Source organism: Cyrtonyx montezumae, unplaced genomic scaffold (assembly GCF_038088225.1).
Source record: "Cyrtonyx montezumae isolate F1298 unplaced genomic scaffold, pur_monq_1.0 scaffold_25, whole genome shotgun sequence".
In the NCBI taxonomy this organism is placed as follows: Eukaryota; Metazoa; Chordata; class Aves; order Galliformes; family Odontophoridae; genus Cyrtonyx; species Cyrtonyx montezumae.
In genome coordinates this window covers 10,818,449-10,839,790 of record NW_027071992.1, presented here as the reverse complement: position 1 = coordinate 10,839,790, position 21,342 = coordinate 10,818,449, and the positions used below count along the sequence as shown (strand labels likewise).

Here is a 21,342-nt window from a genome sequence, read left to right as displayed (position 1 = left end):
ACTTTCAATTGTTATTACCCATGTATTTCAATAATGAGCTTGTTCTCATCTAGCTTATTAATGAAACACATTAAATGAAAGAACATCCAACCATTTTAGTAATGAAAAAACACAGCCCAAAACTTTGTTGATGTCACCAAGTTAGTGCTGTCTTCACCCAAAAGAATTTAAAATCAACTGGATGCAAGCATTACTACCAAGATTTTTTTAAAAACTATCATACACAACAATAAAAAAGATTTTAATTTGTGTTTTTTATTTTTCCTCCCCAATGTCAGCTCACCCTTCAAAAACACTTCAAGGTTACTTCTTTAAAGTTAACACAAAATCACTGTCAAAGGTAGCAATACGCACGTCAGCAGACACAGTCCTAGTGGCAAACATCATCTCAGGCTGTCAGCTGTTCCATATCCCAATTAAAATTTATCAGCTATAAAAACATCCTCTCTCAATGGCTTTCAATTTACATATCCTAGCTTGACACCCATGGAATATTTCAATACTGCAAAATAACTCTAAATGATAGAGCTCAAAAGACCTCTAAATGATAGAGATTTCATAACAATATGTATTTTCAGAACATACATAAGAATGACAGAAATAAACCAGTCTTTTCAGAGCCCACATAGGAACTCAGCAGCTGCTGAAATGACTGGGTATAACTTCTTATTTAGCAGTATCACGTTGTTTTTGTTGTAGTGAATTGTACTGATTTTCCTAATAGCAGTGTAACGTCTGCGCTTTCTCTTTCCAAGCTCAGGTTTTCCTTTGCATTTTCTTAAGTCTTTTAAGTGAAATCAGTCAGCAAAACATTCCTGTGTTATGCTCTAGATGATTTATGAAGCAGTGCTTTGAAAAGATGGAGATATATTTGGCAGAGTTCACCTTCTAGTCTGCACAGAGGCCCTTGGGTTCAGGAGCAAACTGGGACTCAGCACCCTCAGAAATACAATTCCTTTATCGTGCTTCAGCAAAAGAGCATGACAATATCCTGTGATGGGACAACAAATTTAACAAGCGAGCACAGTGATAGTCTTCCTATTCTGTTTTTATAACTTCTTTATGAATCTGTGAGAAATAGTTGAAGTATTTATAGCTGCTTTACATTACCCTATGTAGAGTCAGTGCTACAGATAAGGAGATCAGAATAAAACACTAGAATTAATTGCGTCTTATGTAGTGCAAGAGAAGTCACCCAGATAAATTTCTGCTGACTAAGGAGTAACAAAAATATTACTTTGCAGTAACCTAAGTTGTTTTGTACTCATCCCTCCTCCATTTAATATATTCTCTTCTCTTGTATTGTTTTAGATGAACAACTGAAACTACTCTTGCCTTCAAGCTTTCAGGCCATGCAAATAGGAGGCTTTTGAGCATTCTTGTCCTATTTCACAGCATATATTATGTAGCATATATTAAAGACTAAAGTGATGAACAACTTGTTCAACTATCTTCACAAAACCATGCTCAGAAACTCTGCATGAAGGATTGAAGAATATGGACCAAAGGAAAGAAGTGCTACTGGATTGCCCCAGAAAAACACCAAAACAGGCAGCATGTACATCACTCACAGAGGGAGAATGTAAAACTTTTAATGAATTTCAGTACTTACTACTGACTTGACACCTACTTCTCTCCTTGCCAACTTCCCATTTCACTGAGGCTACTGGAGCACTTTCTTTGCTTTTCAAATGAGTCCAGAAATCTCAGCTTCTTTAGCTGCTCACAGTCTAATCTGTTTATGACTTCTTGTCTGGGGCTGGCCTTCACCTCCAGAGACCCCGAAGAGAGAGGCAGTGCCACCACCACCACTCTGTTGGCTATTAAGCCCTTTGATGAACTGCAAACTCATGTTGCTTCCTGACAGAAGTGTTTCCTGTCCCCACTGGTGTGCCAGAGCACGAATGAGTCATACATGCAAGGCATCAACAGCACACCAGTTGAAATAAGAAGCTTCAGATACCTATTTGTCCTCTAATACAGCTGTAGTTCAATGTCAGAGTAGAATACAACTATTTTAAAATATATAACTCCTTGAGAAAAAAACAGTTCAAAGACTACATCATGATCTATAAAACGTGAGTAGGTTTATTTCGTGCTTCTGCTTTAGTTCTCCATTTTAAGCAACCCATTTAGTTTTCTGTCTCTGTGAAGCGTGGAAAAAAACCCTGTCATAATAAAGGATATGAATTCCTTACAATCAGTTTAGTACTGAAGCTATGGAGATAAAAATACTATCCAGGTTGTGTTTCTTTCAGACAGTATTTAAGAATGTCTTTGACTATAAGCCTCCTTTACCAAATCTCATTTCACATTTCCCTCTGGAATCACAGTAGCTCTAAGGCTGGAAAAGACCTCCAAGATCATCTAGCCCAACCATCCACTTATCACCAGTGTTTCCCCACTAACCATGTCCCTCATTACAATATCCAAACCTTTCTTGAATGCCTCCAGGAAGACTGACTCCATCACCTGCCTGGAGAGCTTGTTCCAGTGCCTGACCACTCTTTCAGAAAATATTTTTTCCCCTAGTGTCAAACCTGAGTATCTCCACTGCAGCCTGAGGCCATTCCCTCCAGTCCTATCACTAGTTACATAGGTGAAGAGGCCACCTCCACCACACCACAACCTCCCTCAGGTAGCTGTAGAGAGCAGTAAGGTCTCCCCTGAACCTCCTCTCCTCCAGTTATTGTCACTATTAGACTTGTGCTCCAGACTCCTCACCAGCTTCATTGCCCTTCTCCAGGCCCCTTCAGAGCCTTCTTTATCGTGAGGGGCCCAAAACTGAACACAGTACTTGAGGTGCAGCCTCAGCAGTACTGAGTACAGAGAGATAATCACCTCCTTGCTCCTGCTGCAACAATATTTCTGATACAAGCCTTCTTGGCCACATTGTTAGCTCACAGTCAACCAACCACTGACCAATACCCCCAAGGTCCACTTCTTCCACACAGTATTCAATCCACTCTGCCCCAAGCCTGTAGTGTTGCTTGGCATTGCTGCCACCACAACACTGCAGGACCCTGCTCGTGGACTCGTTGAACTTCATCCCACTGGTCTCAGCTCAGCTATGCTGCCATCCAAATCCCTCTGAAGGGCCTTCCTATCCCCAAGGCACAGCAATACTTCATGCCAACTTGGTGCCATTACAAACTTTCTGAGGGTGCACCAAATGCCCCGATCCAGGTCATCAGTAAAAATATCAAACAGGACAGGAACCAGTACTGACCCCTGGGGAGCACCACTTGTGTCCAGTTGCTGGCTAGATTTAATTCCATTCACCATCACTCTCTGGGCTCGGCCATGAAGACAGTTCTTTACCCAGCAAAAGCCATGAGCTGCTAACTTCTCTTGAATACCTTGGGAGACAGTGTCAAAGAGTTTCTTGAAGTCTAAGCAGATTATGTCATCCAGCAGGTGGGTTACAAGATCTTAAAAGGAGATGATGTTAATCAAGCAGGACCTGTCTCTCATGAACCTGTGCTGGCTGGGCCTGATCCCCCTGCTTTACACAAATGCTGTGTGATCTCTCCTTTAAGATGATCAGCTCCATAACTTTTCCTTGCACTGAGGTCATGCTGACAGGACTGTGGTTCTCTGGATCCTCCTTACGACTCTTCTTGTAGATGAGAGTCATGCTGGCAAGCCTCCAATTCTCTGCGACCTCTCCAGCTGACCAGGAATGCTGATAGATGGTGGAAAGAGGCAGGGCAGTCCCCTCCACCAGATCCACCCGCACTCTCAGGTGGATCTAATCTGTCGCAATGGACTTATGACAGTCCAGGTGGAGAAGTAGGTCCCTAATTGTTTCTGTCTGAGTCGGAGGGGGGGGGGGGGTGGGGTGGGGAGGAGAAGGTTATTCTGCTCCCAATCCCAGACTTGCCTTTATAATTTTCTTTGCATATCCTAACAACTCCCCCAAGTTGCCCATCCTTTCTTCCACAGGAGGTAGACTTTTTTTCACCTGAAGCCTCAGAAAAAGTTCATCCACTATGGTCTTCCCCACTTCTTCCCCACTGGTTCATCCCACAGCATAGGAGTACAACCTATGCCTGCCCCTTTAAGACATCCTTCTTGAGGGGCGACCAGCCTTTTTGTACTCCTTTACCTTTCAGGACTGAATCCCAAAGGACCCTCCCCCTGCCAGTGCCCTAAACAGTCTACCCTCTAGAAGTCCAAGGTAGCAGTTTTTCTGGCCCCCACCTGACTTTACCAGGAATCAAAGACTCTACCATTTCGTGGTCACTCTGCCCCAAGACAACTTCTGGCCTCCTCATCTCTCACCAGTCCTCCTCTGTGAGCAGCAGGTCTAGCAGGACACCTGTTAGCAGGTAGGCTGTCTTACTAGCTGTGTCAGGAAGTTATCTTCCACACACTCTAGAAACCTACTAGACTGTTTCTTCTGCACTGTATTGTATTTCCAACCTGAGTAATTCTAAGATTAAAAATATAGTTATTGCCACTATTTAGTGACACTTCATATAGATCAGCACTTACAACATACGGTATGTGGCAGTGAAAAAATCGGGCCAAACAGCATCAGATTCATTTCAAAATTGTCTAGCAGGTGGTAAATTCTGTTTTCTAGCCAGAAGCCGAAAAACAAAATAAAAAGGACTTTCATGTGGATCAAGTTGGAGTTCAGCAAAAAGCTTCCTTTGTGTATAACATATGCTTTACTCCTTCTAGGAGCCTTCTAGCTTACTCACACACTGGTGGAAGTTTTGAAAATGCATTAGTTTGCCTCCTGGATTAGGAGGGTCTTCACTATTAGCCAAAATTGAGAGTCACAATTCCTAGACTGTCCTCATCTACTTTTAAATGGTTTATATGTTTTTTGTGCTAGAAGAATATGACTTCATACTTCTACTGGCTTTACATATCCTCTTAACAAAGTATCTTTGGTCCCTATTTCATACTGAGTTTGACACTGAGTTTTCCTTAATCTGCATTATTTCATTTACCTTTCTGTCTCTGTTCATATAACAAACATTTTTGAATACAATAATAATTTTTAAAAGAAAAGGCATTACCTCTCATTTGACTCAGAAGCTGCTTTCAATGCATTAAGTTTGTTTATCTGCACTTCTGTATACTTTTCAAAATATGAAAACACTTATTATTAAAAGCTTAAACTGACAATGAAACACCATCACCTCCTCCCTCTCTTTGGTAAAATTCAAGCTATTTCATACTGACAAAGATGGCTTGAAGATTAAGAAACTATGTCTTAACACATATAGGGAAGCAGTGTCAAAACAAGATAAAATCCAGTTCTGAACATTGCACTGGAGGCTTATTTTTTCCTAAACACCTATTAGAGAATCAGACTGAACTGGAAAGAGGCCACTATACATGTTAGCTCCTCTTGGGTAGTTGGCACAATGCTTGAGATTCAGAATTCCTCCTCAGTACATTCCTCCTCCAAAGCAAGGGAACATTGATTCATGTGAATTGTAGACAGACAGAAGATACTAAGCATTGAAAGAACAAAGAGGTCATCCTTCAGTCTTACCCCTTCAGCTTTGCAGCAGGCTCCAGAAGACCACAAACAAGATGATGTTAGCTGCTGCACTGACACCTTCAGCTGTGAAAAAGGAGGGACAGGCTACAGCTGCTGTTCCAGAACACCTCCTGTTGCTTAATACAGCATCTATTTGGTGTAAGAAACCTAAGCAGTTCCAGAAACAAGGAAAAAAAAAACAACTTCTCTTCATCCTGTCTTGTCTCAGACAAGTTCTCCCAGCGTTGATCCACACTTCCTTCTACTGATGGCTCTGTAAACCCTGCATTCTCCAACAGCACAGGAGAATAGGGAAAGAGTATGATCCTGCCTTATACACAGACTAAAGGGACATCAGGAAAAAGTCCATTAAGGGTTATACAACAATAATCTGAATGCAGCCTTTTGTTTCCAGAAATCCACAGGTCAGAAGCGTAATGGAGTACACATTTGTGTGGTGGGAATATCTCTTTATCCTCATCGATTTCTTGAGCCCTTGTTCTGACAAAGGACATGAAAGATGCCAATTTCAGTACTCTAAGCTGATTGCATATTTGATATCATCTGACAGAGCAGTTCTCATCCTGGCCTTAGATCTCCACCTCTGCATCCCATACCACATAACACCAGTTTCAGTCTAATCCTTGCTGTTTCTCCATATACCAATAATGGACCTCCAACACTGATGTCCCTTTTCAGTAACCTAGATCCCTCCTGATTTTGTAAAAGATGCGGTCTGTAGGGAAACCATAGTAATTTTGTGGTGTATACAATATACAACAAGAAAGACAGGAATATTGAGAGTCTTAGTTGTTATGACCCCTGCAGAGCAGGAAGATGCAACAGTACTAGTGTGTACAACAGAACAAAGAAACAGACTCTTCCTCTTCAGTACCCCTACCACACCATCCTGAGCTGTCTAACAATTCAGTAACTGTCTTTATCAGGTCACACTCAGGTTGTTTCTAATCAGAAAGTGGCCTTAGAAATACCTACTTTTGTGCATATTCTCCACTGCGATTTTCAAAAGGATTCCTGCTTCTTATAGAGAAGAAGCAACAATATTCATTTGCACGTGTGCTGTTCATGTCCTTCACAGTGTCCTTTGGCTTGTTTCCCCTGTAAGACAGCTACATCCAAAAACTACTGAGGCTGGCTTGGTTTCTCCTTATTTATTGTCAACTTATAAAATATGTTTCTCAAAACACTAGGCACATGTCCTAAATAACACTTAGCTAACGGCACGAGTCCAACTCCCTCTTGCTATAAAAGCCTGCACTACTAGATAAGCCCTGAAGCATGACTGGAACATTAAAATACATGCACTAGCTGCTCCTAGCATAGTCAAGATCCATTTGAGACAATCTGTCCAACTGGAAGGAGTAAAGGTTATAAATTTTGCACGATAAGGGCATTAAGTCAAAACTCCAACCAAACAATGTTTTACAGATTAAAGTGAACTAAAGAGACTATGTAGCAAAATTAATGCAAACAAATCCATGGGCCCCAATAGGAAGCAACCGCATGTACTGAGGGAGCTGGCAAGGGTGACTCTGATTCACACTGTATCATCTTTGAAATGTCTTGGTGAATGAGAGAGGTGCCTGAAAACTGGAGAATAGTCAGTGTTACTTCAGTCTTCAAAAAGGGAAAGAAGAAGAATCCAAGAAAATACAGGCCAGTCAGCTTCATCTCTGTCTTTGGAAAGATGATGCAACAACTTCTTCTGGATACCCTCTCCATGCAATTGGAAGAGAAGAAGGTTATCAGGACATTAGTCAACATGGATTCACTAAGAGGTAACAATGCTAAACCAACCTAGTAGTTCTCTGTGATGTCATCACTGACTGGGTAGATGGGAGGAGAGCAGTGGATGTTGTCTACTTTGAACTTGCCCACAACATCCTTCTTATGAAAATTAGAAAGCATGGGATAGGTGAGTGGATGGTGAGGTGGACTGACAACTGGCTGACTGGCAGAGCTCAGCAGTTGACATCAGTGGCACAGAGACTGGTTGGTGGACTGCAGGAGTTGGTGCTGGATCTGATCTCGTTCAACATCTTCATCTGGATGATAGAGTCTACCATCAGCAAGTTGGCTGATAATACAAAGCTAGGAGGTATAGGGAAGGCTGTGCTACCATTTAATAAGATCTGGGCAGACTGGAGAGTTGTGCAGGGAGAAACCTGATGAGGTTAAACACCTGGTGAGGAATAACTGCATGCACCAGAACATGTTAGGGTCTCACCTGCTGGAGAGGAGCTCTAAAAGAGAAGGATCTGAATGTTCTGGTGGACATCAGGTTGGCCGATAAGCTAGCAGCATAGTCTTGTGGTGCATTAAGAAGAGTGTAGTTGGCTGGTCAAGGGAAGTGAAGCTACATTTAGAATACTGTGTCCAGTTCTTGGCTCCCCAGTTCAAAGACAAGGATCTCCTGGAAGTCCAAAGGAGGGCCACAAAGAGCCTGGAGCATCTCCCATATGAGGAACGACTGAAAAACCTGGCTCTGCTCAGCTTGAGAAGAAGACGGGAGGGGAGGGGGGGGAATCTGATTAATGTTTAATAAATGATGAGATCAGGCTCTTCTCAGTGATGCACAGCAATGGGACAAGGAGTAACAGCCTAAAACTTGAACACAGGAAGTCCCATAAAAACACATGGAAGAACTTCCTTACAGTAAGGGCAACGGAATACTGGAACAGGTTGCTCAGAGAGGTTGTGGAGTCTCTTACTATGGAGATATTCAGAACGCATCTGGACTCCTGTCTGTGCAACCTATTATAGGGTATCTACTTTAGCAGCATGGTTGGACTCAGTGATCTCTTGAGGTCCCTTCCAATCCCTGCAATACTGAGATTCTGTAAATCTGAGTATCTCCATGCCCCTGAAAAAGACTCAATTTCATCCCTGGAGATGGTAAGATGACTTGAGGAAAAAGTTGTAGTGTTAAAAAGAAAAAGAAAAAAAAAAAACAAAACCATTTCCTGAAACAAATTCAGATTTAAATCCACATACTTTAATGGCCTAAATAGTCCTTAACTCGAACGTTTTGATCAAACAAATAGATATCTGACTTTGGCACTATATGCAGCTGCCCACTACATACAGCCAGCAAGCCCAGAATATATCTGCAAAAAAGAGGTACCAAGGATCCAACACTAGAAACCCCAGATAGCACTTTTTAGTGCAAATGGAGACACCGTTGAATGTCACCTAACCCACAGCATCTGCTACTTAATGCCCAAGTCGGATTTTTGCCTCCATAAGGCACTCTCTCACTTTTTAAGGAATTTCATGAACAGCTTTGAACAGCCCCAGTGCAATGATTTGCAGTTCACAAGTAAACAAATAAATGCCTATTTCCCACAGCATTGTCTAGGGGTCAGTGAATTACTCCACATCTCATGGAGCACAATTCATAATTAAGCTTGTCTCCTAAGAGGGAGGCCAGCCTCAATATCAATATTTTCCTTGAGATCAATAGCCCTAGCCTACACTGGAAAAAGAGCAGTTTTCTAGTGGCTTCAGAGATAGTAAAAAACTAACACTTTCCTGCATCTTTTCTACCCTTTAATGATAGTTAATGAAACATTAGAAGACAGTTCCTGTTGTTCTCTGTTTGGTGCATCTTCTAAACACATTACCCAGCATCAGAAAGTCTGAAACTCACTTTTGAGGAATATGCAGTTGTAACAGAAGTATATACTTAAACTAAAACATTTTTAAGATGTAGATGAGTAGACCAATCATATAGTGCTATACACAACTCACACATAAAACACTCTCACCTACATCCCAATTTAGTAATCTTCCATAGTTATAAAACCCAGTTCTGTATCTGCCGAAATATAAAAACTGCCAAATGGTTAATAAGGTTCAAAAAAAAACAATAAACATTAAAACATTCTGGATGATAGTACCACAACAAGGTAAAGCAGGAAGGAAGTATACCACTTATCTCACTATGTTTTGATTTGATTTAAAAACAGGAAGGAGGGAAAGGGGAAAGGGGAAAGGGGAAAGGGGAAAGGGGAAAGGGGAAAGGGGAAAGGGGAAAGGGGAAAGGGGAAAGGGGAAAGGGGAAAGGGGAAAGGGGAAAGGGGAAAGGGGAAAGGGGAAAGGGGAAAGGGGAAAGGGGAAAGGGGAAAGGGGAAAGGGGAAAGGGGAAAGGGGAAAGGGGAAAGGGGAAAGGGGAAAGGGGAAAGGGGAAAGGGGAAAGGGGAAAGGGGAAAGGGGAAAGGGGAAAGGGGAAAGGGGAAAGGGGAAAGGGGAAAGGGGAAAGAAGGAAATAACCTGTAAAAGTTACTTAAAGGTCGGTTTAGCTCAGTGCGCTTCATCCTGGCTTTTTCAAATCAGTAGCAAAATTTATAATCTGATAAACTTCTTGATAGGTTTTCACTTTCATGGCAGTAGATCATGACATACATCTCCAGTCATCTGAGACATCCTAAGTGTCGCAGACAGAGGAGAGCCAAATTTGGAACCACTGCTAAGGGAATCTGTTGTTTCCTTCCATTCCTTTCTCTTTTCCAGATATTCTGAAATACTTTATTTCATAGTTGATACACTACAATGAAGCATTTAAGCATGAGGTATGCAAGCTAACAGATGAAAGATCAGATGAAGAAAAGATTAAACATTATGTAATAGAAAGAAACATTTTAAAAGGTGGCAATGCATCAGAAAACTATTCTAGTGATTCTGCTAAATCAGATTATAGCGAAAAGCATGACAGAGATTCGATCTAGAAATTTTTTGAAAAAAGTACATATTCTGTTTTTAAAGAGAAAAGGAAAAAAAAAAGAATATATTACATTTCACCCCAAGAGAAACAACTTTAAAGTTGATATGACATTTTGCTACATTAGAAACACGACAATCCCTTCAGAACATTTTGGCCTGAGCTGATGAAAGACCAAGAGCCCTCATCTGAGGCACTCAGCAACTTACAGCACTAAAGCCCTCCTGTCTGCCAGGCACTTATCTCCTAGGGAAAAAAAATCCCCAGCTTTGCCACAGGCATTTTGGACAGATTAGGTCTTAGGGAGTGCTTGCTATTACGATCAATTGCAATTCTATATTTTTACTGACAACAGTAAAATGATCATTTCAGATATTTCAGAGTTTCACATTACCCAAGCACTCCTTAGCATGAACTATTTCTTCTCAGTAAAGAAACCAAACCCTGCTACAAATATGTGAAATATGACCTTAGTTGGTCTTGCTAAGCAAACATAAGCAGTACCCGAACAGTGTTCCATCACAAGTATATATATGCATGAAAATAAATGTAAACTGTTTATCCATGAAATCCTCCTGAGGAAAACTCTAGTATTCCAATTTCTGATGGTTAAATGAGAAGGCAAAAAAAAGCATTTTGTTGTACATGTTTATATTGATTTACTCCAAAATTTCAGTACTTCCTTACAGTTATTATTTATCACTATACAGATGTTCAAAATGATACAAAAAGATGTAACCAACATATGCTACAGAAGATCAAATGAAAAAAAAAAAAACACCAAAATGAAATTTGCAAAAGCTTAAACTGAAATCCAAATTTTCAGATTTTGAATCAACCTTCTTCCAAATTATATTACTTGCAATGCCTCATGAACTTTACTGTAAGGACTGCACATGCAGATCTGCTCACAAACATAGAACATTAATTTGTACTAACCTTGAAGGTAAGACAAGGCCATAAGCTGAGTTGGAAGGAACACACAAGGATCAAATCTAACTCTGGCTAAACACAGGATCACCCAAAACTGAAACTCCATGTGTTTGAGTGTTGTGCAGACACTTCTTACACTCCAGCAGCTCGAGGCTGTGCTCACAGCCCTGGGCAGCCTATTCCATGTCCAACACATTATGGGGCAAAGCCTATCCCTAACCAACTGCCCACCTCTGCCTCTGCCTTCCCCACCAACAGCCATCACATATCAGGCAGTTGTTCACCCACTGCACTGTTTAGCTGTATGCTAGACATTCCATCCAGTAGGATACTGTAAAAAGGCTTTTCTGAATAAGTACAGATGGGAATAGATACTACTTCCCCTAGAAATGGTTTGAAAAGTGGAATTGTTAAACCCAAGCCTATTTACTAATTTTTGTAAGTATTTATTAGACATAAAATAATCAGCATCTAATTACATAGCTAAAATTTTAGTTATTATCTACACAGAGCAGTACAAGTCAGTGAAGGTTTTCTTTTAAATACATTAAGTATTGTAAGAGGGATAAACCCTTTACTTAAAAGTTGTATTTTCATAAAGTGGCCTCCTTAGAACTTGCATTTTTAATTACTTGCGTGTTTGAGTGCACCTGCAAAGTATCATTTCACATGGAAGACACAGTACAAGTTGCAATGTAGTAACTACAAAAAGTTACCAAACGTACAACATTCACAGAGTTAAAATTTGATACAGGATAAGGGCAGTCCTGATGCAGAGACAGAACAGTAAGTTTCCAGCCAAGAGATGAAACAAATTCAGCGAGGTGGAAATAAAGGAATAAATCCAGATGGCAATGCAGTCATTTCCTCGTCCGCACCTGCCAGTGTAGCAGGATGCTAGGAAGGTAAAAGAAGAAGCCAACTCTGCAAGAAGCAGGCAGAAAAGACTAAGGGATGGAGACTGTTATATTAAATAAGAAGCTTCTGTTGGGAAAAATAAGAAAACGTTTCAAGTCATTCCTTCAAGTAGACAGAGAAGCAGCCAAAGGGCCTGAATTGCATGGCAATATGAGAAACCACACAGACTCACTCTCTGCATGCTAGAAACACATCCTGGCATGGGGAATTAGTGGTAAATGCTACAAAAACAGTGTCAGAGAAGTATTTCTGAAAAGGCTGGAAATAATATTAGCATGTGCAAGGTTAGTGAGAGGTTATTTTATAGGTAGGTAAAATTAAAAAAGAAGCTCATCACTTAAGAAATTGTCTAACAAAGGAGAATTCAGGAATGACAGTTACGAAGATGTCCATTTTCAGACCAGAAAGTAAAATGTAAAGCATTTCTTTCAGGCAGAAGGGCACTACGACAGAATACAGGTTGTGCTGGAAAAAGAAACAGTTCCTACAGATACATAGGATATTTATACATATATATAAAAGCTAGGTGGGTAACCTGATACCTGCAATATCAGTTCACAGTAAAAAGCAGAAATAATTTTGTACTCAGATCCAGGAGAGAAAAGCAGAGGTACTCCGTTGACCACTAGTGGACAAATGCGGATGAAGCAGCCTCCAACCACTTCTTAAATACATTCCTCTTCACACTAAGAACATTCAATCCATCAGCTTTTTAGGCTCAAAATTAAAGAGCTCCCTAATAGCATTTAAAAAATGAAAGTGTTGCATATGCATGTAACTGATAGGAAGGTATTTTTAGCCCATTTAAAGATGAAAAAGTTCCCTGTAGGGCTGAGAGTGAGAATTGTCTGTCCAAGAAGTAATCACTCAAATATGTGCAAGGTATTACAACCAAACACAGAAATTTGAAGTATCTTTAGAAAAAAAAAAAATAAATCATGTTACTTCTTCAGCACTGTCATTCAGCACTGGCAAGAAATGGCCAAAATATTGCAACTACAACATCATAAATGTTTTTCCTGAGTCTCTTGGTAGCATCTCCTGTACCTTAATGCTTTTCCTTATAATCTTTGACCTTGACAGATAGCAGCTCTTTCTGTAAGGTAATTTTCTGTGAGGTCTGTGTTTTGTTTTGCTTTTTTTTTTTTTTTTTCCCCAAAGCATGATGAAGGTGGAAATGTGGGGAATACAAATTTCAATTCTTAGTGCCTCTTTCTAAATATGGATAGCGCACACACACGCACACGCAAAAGAAAAAAAAAATGATAAAGAATTCCACCTGCCAAAAGCTCCTTCTCATTTAAAATGAGCCAACTTCAGCTCTGCTGTATCTAGTAATTGCTTTCTGGCCAACGGACAAAGAACTTTATAGGTCAAAAGAGAAAAAAAAAAAAATCCTATCTGAGGAATAAAAAATGCTATTCAGATCCCATGCATTCCTTCTAAGGAGCTACATTAAGCAAACACAGCTGCCAAACTGGTAATAAGTGAAAATAATTTTCACTGAGAATTGTATTGCTTACAGTGAATCCTTAGACAACAAGTACACACTGATGCCAAAGGTTTCATCTACTCAAAAAAAAAAGCACAAAACCCTCACATGAAACAGAATCTCAGCACTCAAAACAAAGCACTCACTGGGTATTTGGGGTCTCAAATTCATTCAGAGGGGTTTTATACATGTCCCTAGCACTTCAGATTTACTCATATAACTGATCGCAGGCAAGCCATAATTTCAGTAGAAAGATCAGTTACTTGGAGAGGAAAGCACTTTCTTCCATTGTAAATTATTTGTAAAGACTTTCTCGGGTGCTTGGAATATCAGCACTACAGGGAAAGGTAATTTATTTAAAAATCAGACTCAAAACTACAAACTTGTCTACAGACTGTCAATGAGAAAAAGTTAATTGATCTAAGTGGGTCAGTTCATAAGGAAATGCTGCCTACTGATGCCTGTTTTACTGCACTGCACATAGCTTATGTCGTCAAATCCAGATTAAAAAGAAGCATCAGCAGAACAGAACGTACTCTACACCTTCTATCCACAAATTGGGGCCCCAAAGGCTTCAGTTCTATAAGCCTATGTTATCTACAGAAAGCTACTTCTTATCCTAGACAAATAGATGCAGCCATTCAACAAAACTACACCTTACCAACTACCAAAACAACCAATCAGCCTCCTCTGCCTGTTTTTTAACCAGACTGTTACGTCTTCAGCCAGGCAGACCTTTTAACATTAGGAGTTTAAAGCACTAGGAGACAAACCTCAGGCTGAACGTACTCCTTCATTGTTCTAACTGTCATAGCAATAGAAGATTAAACATGCATATTATTTTCTGATTGATAAGATGTTGTGGTTTTTTTCCACACAGAGTACACTATTCATTGTTAATGGTACTCTCCTCTTGAAGAAAATCTGCCATTTTCAGTACATAACAACACAGACAGAGCCAGCAGAACCAAAGAAGAAAACACCATGGAGCCATTCTCATACTTGGAAGAAATCCAAATGAAAAAGTTTGACTGACAAAGCTGGCACATGCCGTACTAGAGATTTGTGCCTTCTCTACTGGATTCCTCATCTTCAGAAAAATACTTGGCCTGAGCCACAGAGAGCAAAACAAGTGAATGAATATGCTAGCATACTGACAAAACCCTGAACTGGCTATGGAAGCATGAGTTTAAGCTTAACAGCTGACCAATAAATAAAAACAGATGATGTATGATCTGTCATGCTTCTAAACATTACGTGAATGCTTCAGTATTACTGCTTACGTACTATCATGACACAATGCTTTTTGTGTGTGAGTGTCTCTATTCTGCAACAGTCACAGTGCATCATCTCATTTCCAGGCACTCCTAAACAATGAGAAACGTACCAATGACTTCTAATAGAACAGTGTTTTCCACAGCAGAATGAAATATTCTCTGTATTGAATCAAAGATGATACATCCATTTGGAAAATTCATTCTAATATTTTCAGGCTAACAGTTGGTTTCTTGTACACAAGCATTGGACTCTTTAATATTCTAAACTGAATTCCATACAGATGAATTAAGTTCTATTTGTAGTACTGCTGTAGTTCCTTGCAGTACTGCTGTAAGGAAGGTCTAAATCTTGCTCAAAATAAAAATAATTTACTGCTAATTTCCTTTGTTATAGAAAAAAAAATAAAGAAAATTCTACTTACAAGATACAGCAATTGTTTTACGACTACATTACTACAATAATTGAAAATCTGGAAATATTAGTCTGCAAAATAGTTAAAAAGTCAAACATTGAAACAAAAATATTTGATTTGATAAGTTTCTGATTCTACACATTCCTTACATTAGCAGCTCGGGAAGCAGTGCTTATGTTACACATGTACAACATTAATGCTCAGCTGTGGTCATATAGTAAGAAACTTGCGAACAAACTTTATCACTGCCTAAAACATTTCATCTTGAAGGATGAAATCAATCCCAGGTTCACTTTTACCCTAACACTGTACATTTCCTTGTTGTCTTTTGAACACTGTAACAATTCTACTGCAAGAAGATAGAGCTGCTTTACCAGCAACTACACCCACAGAGCCTGTATGTCCATGTTGCACCACAGACCAATTTATGTGAGCTACACTTCCCCTCTCCCTGTGCAGCTCCATTTGCCAAAGCTGGCATTTTAGAAGCAAGACAGAAAAACAAACTAAGTTTACATCAATTCATGCCAACAGAAAGACAAATTTCAAAGGTCTTCACTCAATCTTATTGAAGTTAAAGAAGTTTTGAAGATAATTTCAAAAAAGCAAGACTATGTCCTTCATTATGTGAAGAAAGCCCTTCTCCAATTGAAGGGATCACTTTCAATACTTCAGAGCTGCAGAACTTGCCCTCTGCTTAACATTGGCATTAACTAGGTCTGTAGGAGATTAATTAAAACAAACAAACAAACATTAAGACATGTTAATAAGATGTCTGAAAAACTGTTATCACTTCCTAAGCTGCACCAAAGCTCTGATAAAAATGCACTGTGAAAACCTGTCCTGTATTTTCCTAAAGGACAGTGTCTGTGACTGCCCCTAAAAGCCTCAATCAAAGAAACCAGTGAACGCTGATCCACTTCACAAGCAATTTCACACAAGTTTAGTCAAAACCAAGAGAAATACACTAAAACAATACATTTAACTTGTAAAGTTAATTGCAAACCAACTCATTTCTCATCTCAGACAATATTCTGTGGGAACATCCTGCATCTCGAGGGCTAAGGAAGAGTTATTAACACCAAAAGCTTTTAACAGGATTTGACACAATAATTACAGACACGGGGTTCTTCACGCTGATGAGGGAACAGAGTTTTACAGACAACATACCGAACCAACAGCAAAAAGCACGGTGTAGCATGTAAAGGATGAGACACAGCTTGAACGAGCCGCAAGAGACTAAGAAAGGGAAGCGTTTTATTTTCAAGGAGCAGACTTATGTCTGAACAAAATAACTGCAGAAGGCACATTCTAGCAAATTGCCGCGATTGAGTTAAACGGCTCTTTGACTGCTGTTACAAATTGCTGCAGCACAAGGAGCTGCTGGGCAAAACTTGCCAGAAGTGGACGCTTTCCCCAGGGGAGCTCGGGAGACACCAGCGCAGCCTGAGCGCCCAAGGAGCGGGCACCGCGGGCCGCCAACCCACCCAACGCCTCGCCTAGGTCAACTCGCAGTCTGCACCTCACTGGAGAGCAAAAAAACAAACACAAAAACAAAGATGCAAAAAGTCCGGGAGTGAGGAGGTCACCGCCGGCCCCGGGTGCCAGCGGCATGACGGCCGGGAAAGCGCGCTCGGGGCACGGCCCCGCACCGCCCGCCGGGGGATGCTCGGCCGGAGCGCCCCGCGCGGCGCCGCTCCCGTGCAGCGGTTCCCGCTGCTGCTCCGGGGCCCGGAGTCCCGCCGCCATTTCCCCCCCCGGCCGCGAGGGGCGGAGGGCGGGCAGCGGCCCACCTGTTCGCGGCGGCGGAGCGGGGGGGAAGGTAGGGGCGACCCTACCTGGGATGGCCAGGTTGGTGAGCGGGGTGCTGCGGATGCTGTCGGGCAGAGCCGCCATCCAGTCGGCGAACCGCGGCTCGTTCTTGCCTTGCGACGAAGCCATGCCGCCGCCGTACCCCGACCGCTCTCCTTCTGCCGTCGCAACAGCTCGCTCCAGCACGCCTGGCCCCGGCCCGGCCCCGCCCGCCCGGCACCGCCCCGTGCCGCCCCATGCCTCGCCCCCGCCCGCTGCCTCTCCCCGGCCGCCGTTCCCCTGCGGCGCTCCGCCGGCCGTGCCGCCGAGGCCGGGGTAGCCCCCACGGAGAGCTAGGGCAGGGCAACGGGAGCCTCAGCCCGGCCCGGATCACTCAGGGGATGAGGAGAGGTCGCAGGCCGGGCCCTGGGCGGCGGGCGTCGTGCCGCGGCTCCTTCTCTCCCGTCGCAGAATTCTCCTTTGCCGTGTCACGGTCTCCCATCAACCCGAGATCTCGGCCCGAAGGTCCCGTCCTGCTGCTGGGATTGCGATGGAGACATCAGCAGCTCCTCATCTCATGCGCAGCCCTAGGGCCCTGAATAACCTCCCTTGGCCCTGGCTACAGTCGTAGCATCATAGAATATCTTGAGTTGGAAGGAACACATAAGGGTCACCTAGTCTGACTCCTGGCTCCACAAAGAACCACCAAAAATCAGACCATATGGTTGAGAGTGTTGTCTAAACACTACTACTACAGTTTGGGGCTGTAACCAGTGCTCTGTACAGCCTGTTCGGTGCCCAACTACTTTCAGTGATAGAATTGTAGAATAAGGCTAGAAACTCTCTGTGCTGGGACCATGGCCTTGGGAGGATCTCTCAGCTCATGGCTGCTCCAGATTTCTCTGCTCCTATATGAAATCTCTGCAATGGGTTGCTCACACCAAAAAAATATTAAAAAAAAAATTTAAAAAAAAATCACTCCTTACTGGAATACTCTTTGGAAATTTGTTTTCCTTTGGCGACGATTTCTTACTGTCCTTTGAAGATGATATAAATTAGTATCATCTACTCTCATTCCCAACCTGTCATTATTTTGAGAGGCAGCTTCTAAAATATTTGCATTAGTAAAGCATTTATATTTCTGCCTCTGAATCAATGAATAAATGGAGCCAATAAGGCTCTGTGAGCCATCTGGACTGTTACAACAGTCTTGATCTGTTGACCTCAGCATGACCGTTCATGTTTTATTAAAGTAGCTGATATGTGTGTGGAATTCTGGAGATGTTCACTTGTCAGAAACAGTGCCTGAAAAGAACCAGGGCAGATGAACACTTCACCTTGAAGGCCTAGCAGAGCTAGCTGTGGTCCTGCAGTTTGTGTTGTTCCTCAATATCTTCAATAGCAGCTGGCTTAGGAAATAAAAATGCTGGGAGCAATTATTAATAGCCATTATTTTTCTTCTGGTCCAAGTGTGCAGAAGAAACAAAACCAAACAAATAAACAAAAAAACAGACACAGTGCAACCTCTTCTTTCAGCCCAATGTAAAAGAGAGATTTCTTGAAAAATGAGTATTTCTGATGTTTCTTTGTTAAAAAGGAGAAAATGCTGACTCACTCATTGCAATAGAAACAGTTCTTAAGGTGGGTTTTATATGGAGAAATGCAAACAGATGGTTGGCCTTGGGGAGATGTTGGATCTGAATTTGATAGCACATGAAAAAGGAGGAGGAGTGCACAAACAATTGCGTAAATTGGTTTTATTTTTTGGTATTTTTGTATGCCTTTTAGTATACCAATTTGCTCCTTGCAAAATCACTGTTATTAGTAAACATGGAAGAAAAAGTCTGGAATTTGGATAGGAAAACATTAAACAACTAATGATCTGGAAATGGACTGCTTTGCTTTACTTCATCTTCGAAGAACAGTATGAAATTATATAAAAAAAGTTATAGATTTCTGAAGAGCATTCGAGTGAGGAGTAATGAGTGTTTTTATTAACATGATTGGATCAAATCTGTTTTAAGTGGCCAAGTTAGTAATGGATTGCACTAGTTACCTGGAAAACTGCTGCTCATTTTTTATCCTCTCCACTATGTATTCTGTCTTTTCTGACATAGAACAGGTGATATTCATTTTTGAAAGGTTAAGCTTGTTATTAATAACTACTATTGATCTCTTCCAGTCTCTAAAGCTTTGGCTCTAACTCAGAGCAAAATAAAAACGTACACATGAAAGTTCTGTCATGTTTCAATGTACTATTTTTTTTGTAATAATGGTAGAAATATTTTATAGCATTTCATGTTTGCTACTTTACTGGAGAACTGTAAATGTCTCTCTTCTCACTGTCAAGAAACTCACTGGCCTTTGTTTCCACAGTAGCTAGAACTTTTGTATCTGCTTTTTTCTTTGGGTGTGCAAAGTTGGCTATGATGTAGGATGGCCTATTTACACATTGATACTTGTGTACTTCGTAATCAAATTAGAGATTTAACAACAATACACAGAGGATCCAAGGACTGTGCATGTCTTAATGCAAATTTTTAAAGAAACTCCAAAATGCATACTTATATCTACTGTTAAAACAGAATAAAAGAATTAACATTTATGGAAATGTATTTTGTTATAATTGACCAAGTTCTGGAAGTTGAGAAGAAGAGGCTGAAAGATGAATGATAATACATGCATCCAGCACGCAGGCAGAAATCCATTTCACCATAGCTACCCCTCTCTGAGGATTATCTCTAAGGCTTCTGAAAGGGAGCATTTGTTATGTTTTATTTTCTTCTCCTTTCTAAGTTTGTCATGTAGAGTTATTTAGTGCTTAAGAAAGGCTGTTTTAACAATAAAATGGCTAAAAGTACAAAACACTGAACTTTTGATGTACGGATACCATATGGCTTACCTAGGATATTTGTTTAAAAACGCATCAACTGTGGCTGCTTTTTCATCTTGTTAAAAACAAGCAAGTTTAATAACAGCATTATTGCAAAGACTCTAATGGCATTACTGAGTGTGGTGATGGCAGGTCTTCAAAAATTCTTTTTTCTGCACAGTGGTATAAGATCACACACATACACAAATGCAACTTCTGTATAGGGAAGGAGGCAAGAAATGTTGCTTTTTATTCGTAACAAAGCTTGACAATGTTTCTAAATATCCTGCAGAAAATCATGAACATTTTCCCATGAACAAGTGCCTGTGTGGTTTTGAAGTCTTCACAGTGCAAAGCAAGCTGGATAATAATACATTAATTTCAGCACATTCTCAAGAATGAAAACAGGGGTTTAACTAATTTGCTAATTGAGCAAGCACCAAACCTAATTATCACTGATGTACCATCAAATACTGTGTTGAATTGGTCAGAAAATACTTTATCTGTAGGAAAATATCTACAACTGTTAAAAAAAAACCACCAAAAACAAACAAACAAACAAAAAGGCAAGATTAAAGCAGCAGACAGACTCATCCTCCTCCAGTTTCTTTCTCTTCCCTCCCAATTTTTAAGCTTTCCAGCAGCAACAAGGAAGAATAAAAAGTTTTCAAGGCAGCCAGGTAGTTTTGTCAGAAAACCCACTCCTTTGAAGGAATTGACATTTCTGACCAGTTTAACTGAAAATACAGTCTGTACTGAAAATACATATGGCTCCATAAGAATTCAGATTTTCTGGATGCTGTGATCATTCCTTTGGGGTTGTAGCTAACAGAAATAGAATAGGAACTTCTAAGTACAAACTGTTAAAAGACTGAACCACATGAAGAAAATTTCATTGATGATGTTTCTAGTATTATTGTGGTAAGAAAAGAAGAATCTATACACAGAAAAATCAGTGAAGGTACCGGGAAAGAAATGGATGAGATCACCTGCAGGATTTTACAGTGGAGCATCTTTAAAGACAGAAGATACATTAATTTTGTATGTGTCAGCCTTTTAGGTCATAGTTCAATTCTACATGATAAGGTATTTAGCAATCAACAGAAAAAAGAAAAATTCTATTTCTAGACAGACAAATAATAATAATAACAATAATAATAAATCAAATCTTTATTTGTTAAAATATGGGAATGAGGTACTATAAAGAGTGATTCTTAAATTCTACAACTACTTCTTTGCCATCAAGGTATTCTGAATGACATCTTGTAATTGATCTTGACTATGACTAAAGAGAACATATGCACTATAATGTGCTTCCCATTTCTTGGTTGTAAGATTATTTTTAAAACTGCAAATATTAATCAAGTCACTCATTTTTTGTGGTAAATGTTATTTAAAAGAG

The 21,342-nt window shown here is 40.6% G+C and overlaps 1 protein-coding gene across 1 annotated transcript in view; it reads right to left on the bottom strand.

Moving 5' to 3' along the window:
- Positions 1-17,220, bottom strand: part of PLCXD3 (phosphatidylinositol specific phospholipase C X domain containing 3) — a 93,014-nt gene extending 75,794 nt beyond the window's left edge. Inside the window, exon 1 of the mRNA XM_065739951.1 lies at positions 17,116-17,220. Within this exon, the coding sequence (XP_065596023.1) occupies positions 17,116-17,218 (103 nt within the window). The 5' untranslated portion in view covers positions 17,219-17,220. The remainder of the gene's footprint in view (positions 1-17,115) is intronic.
- Positions 17,221-21,342: the final 4,122 nt, after the last annotated feature.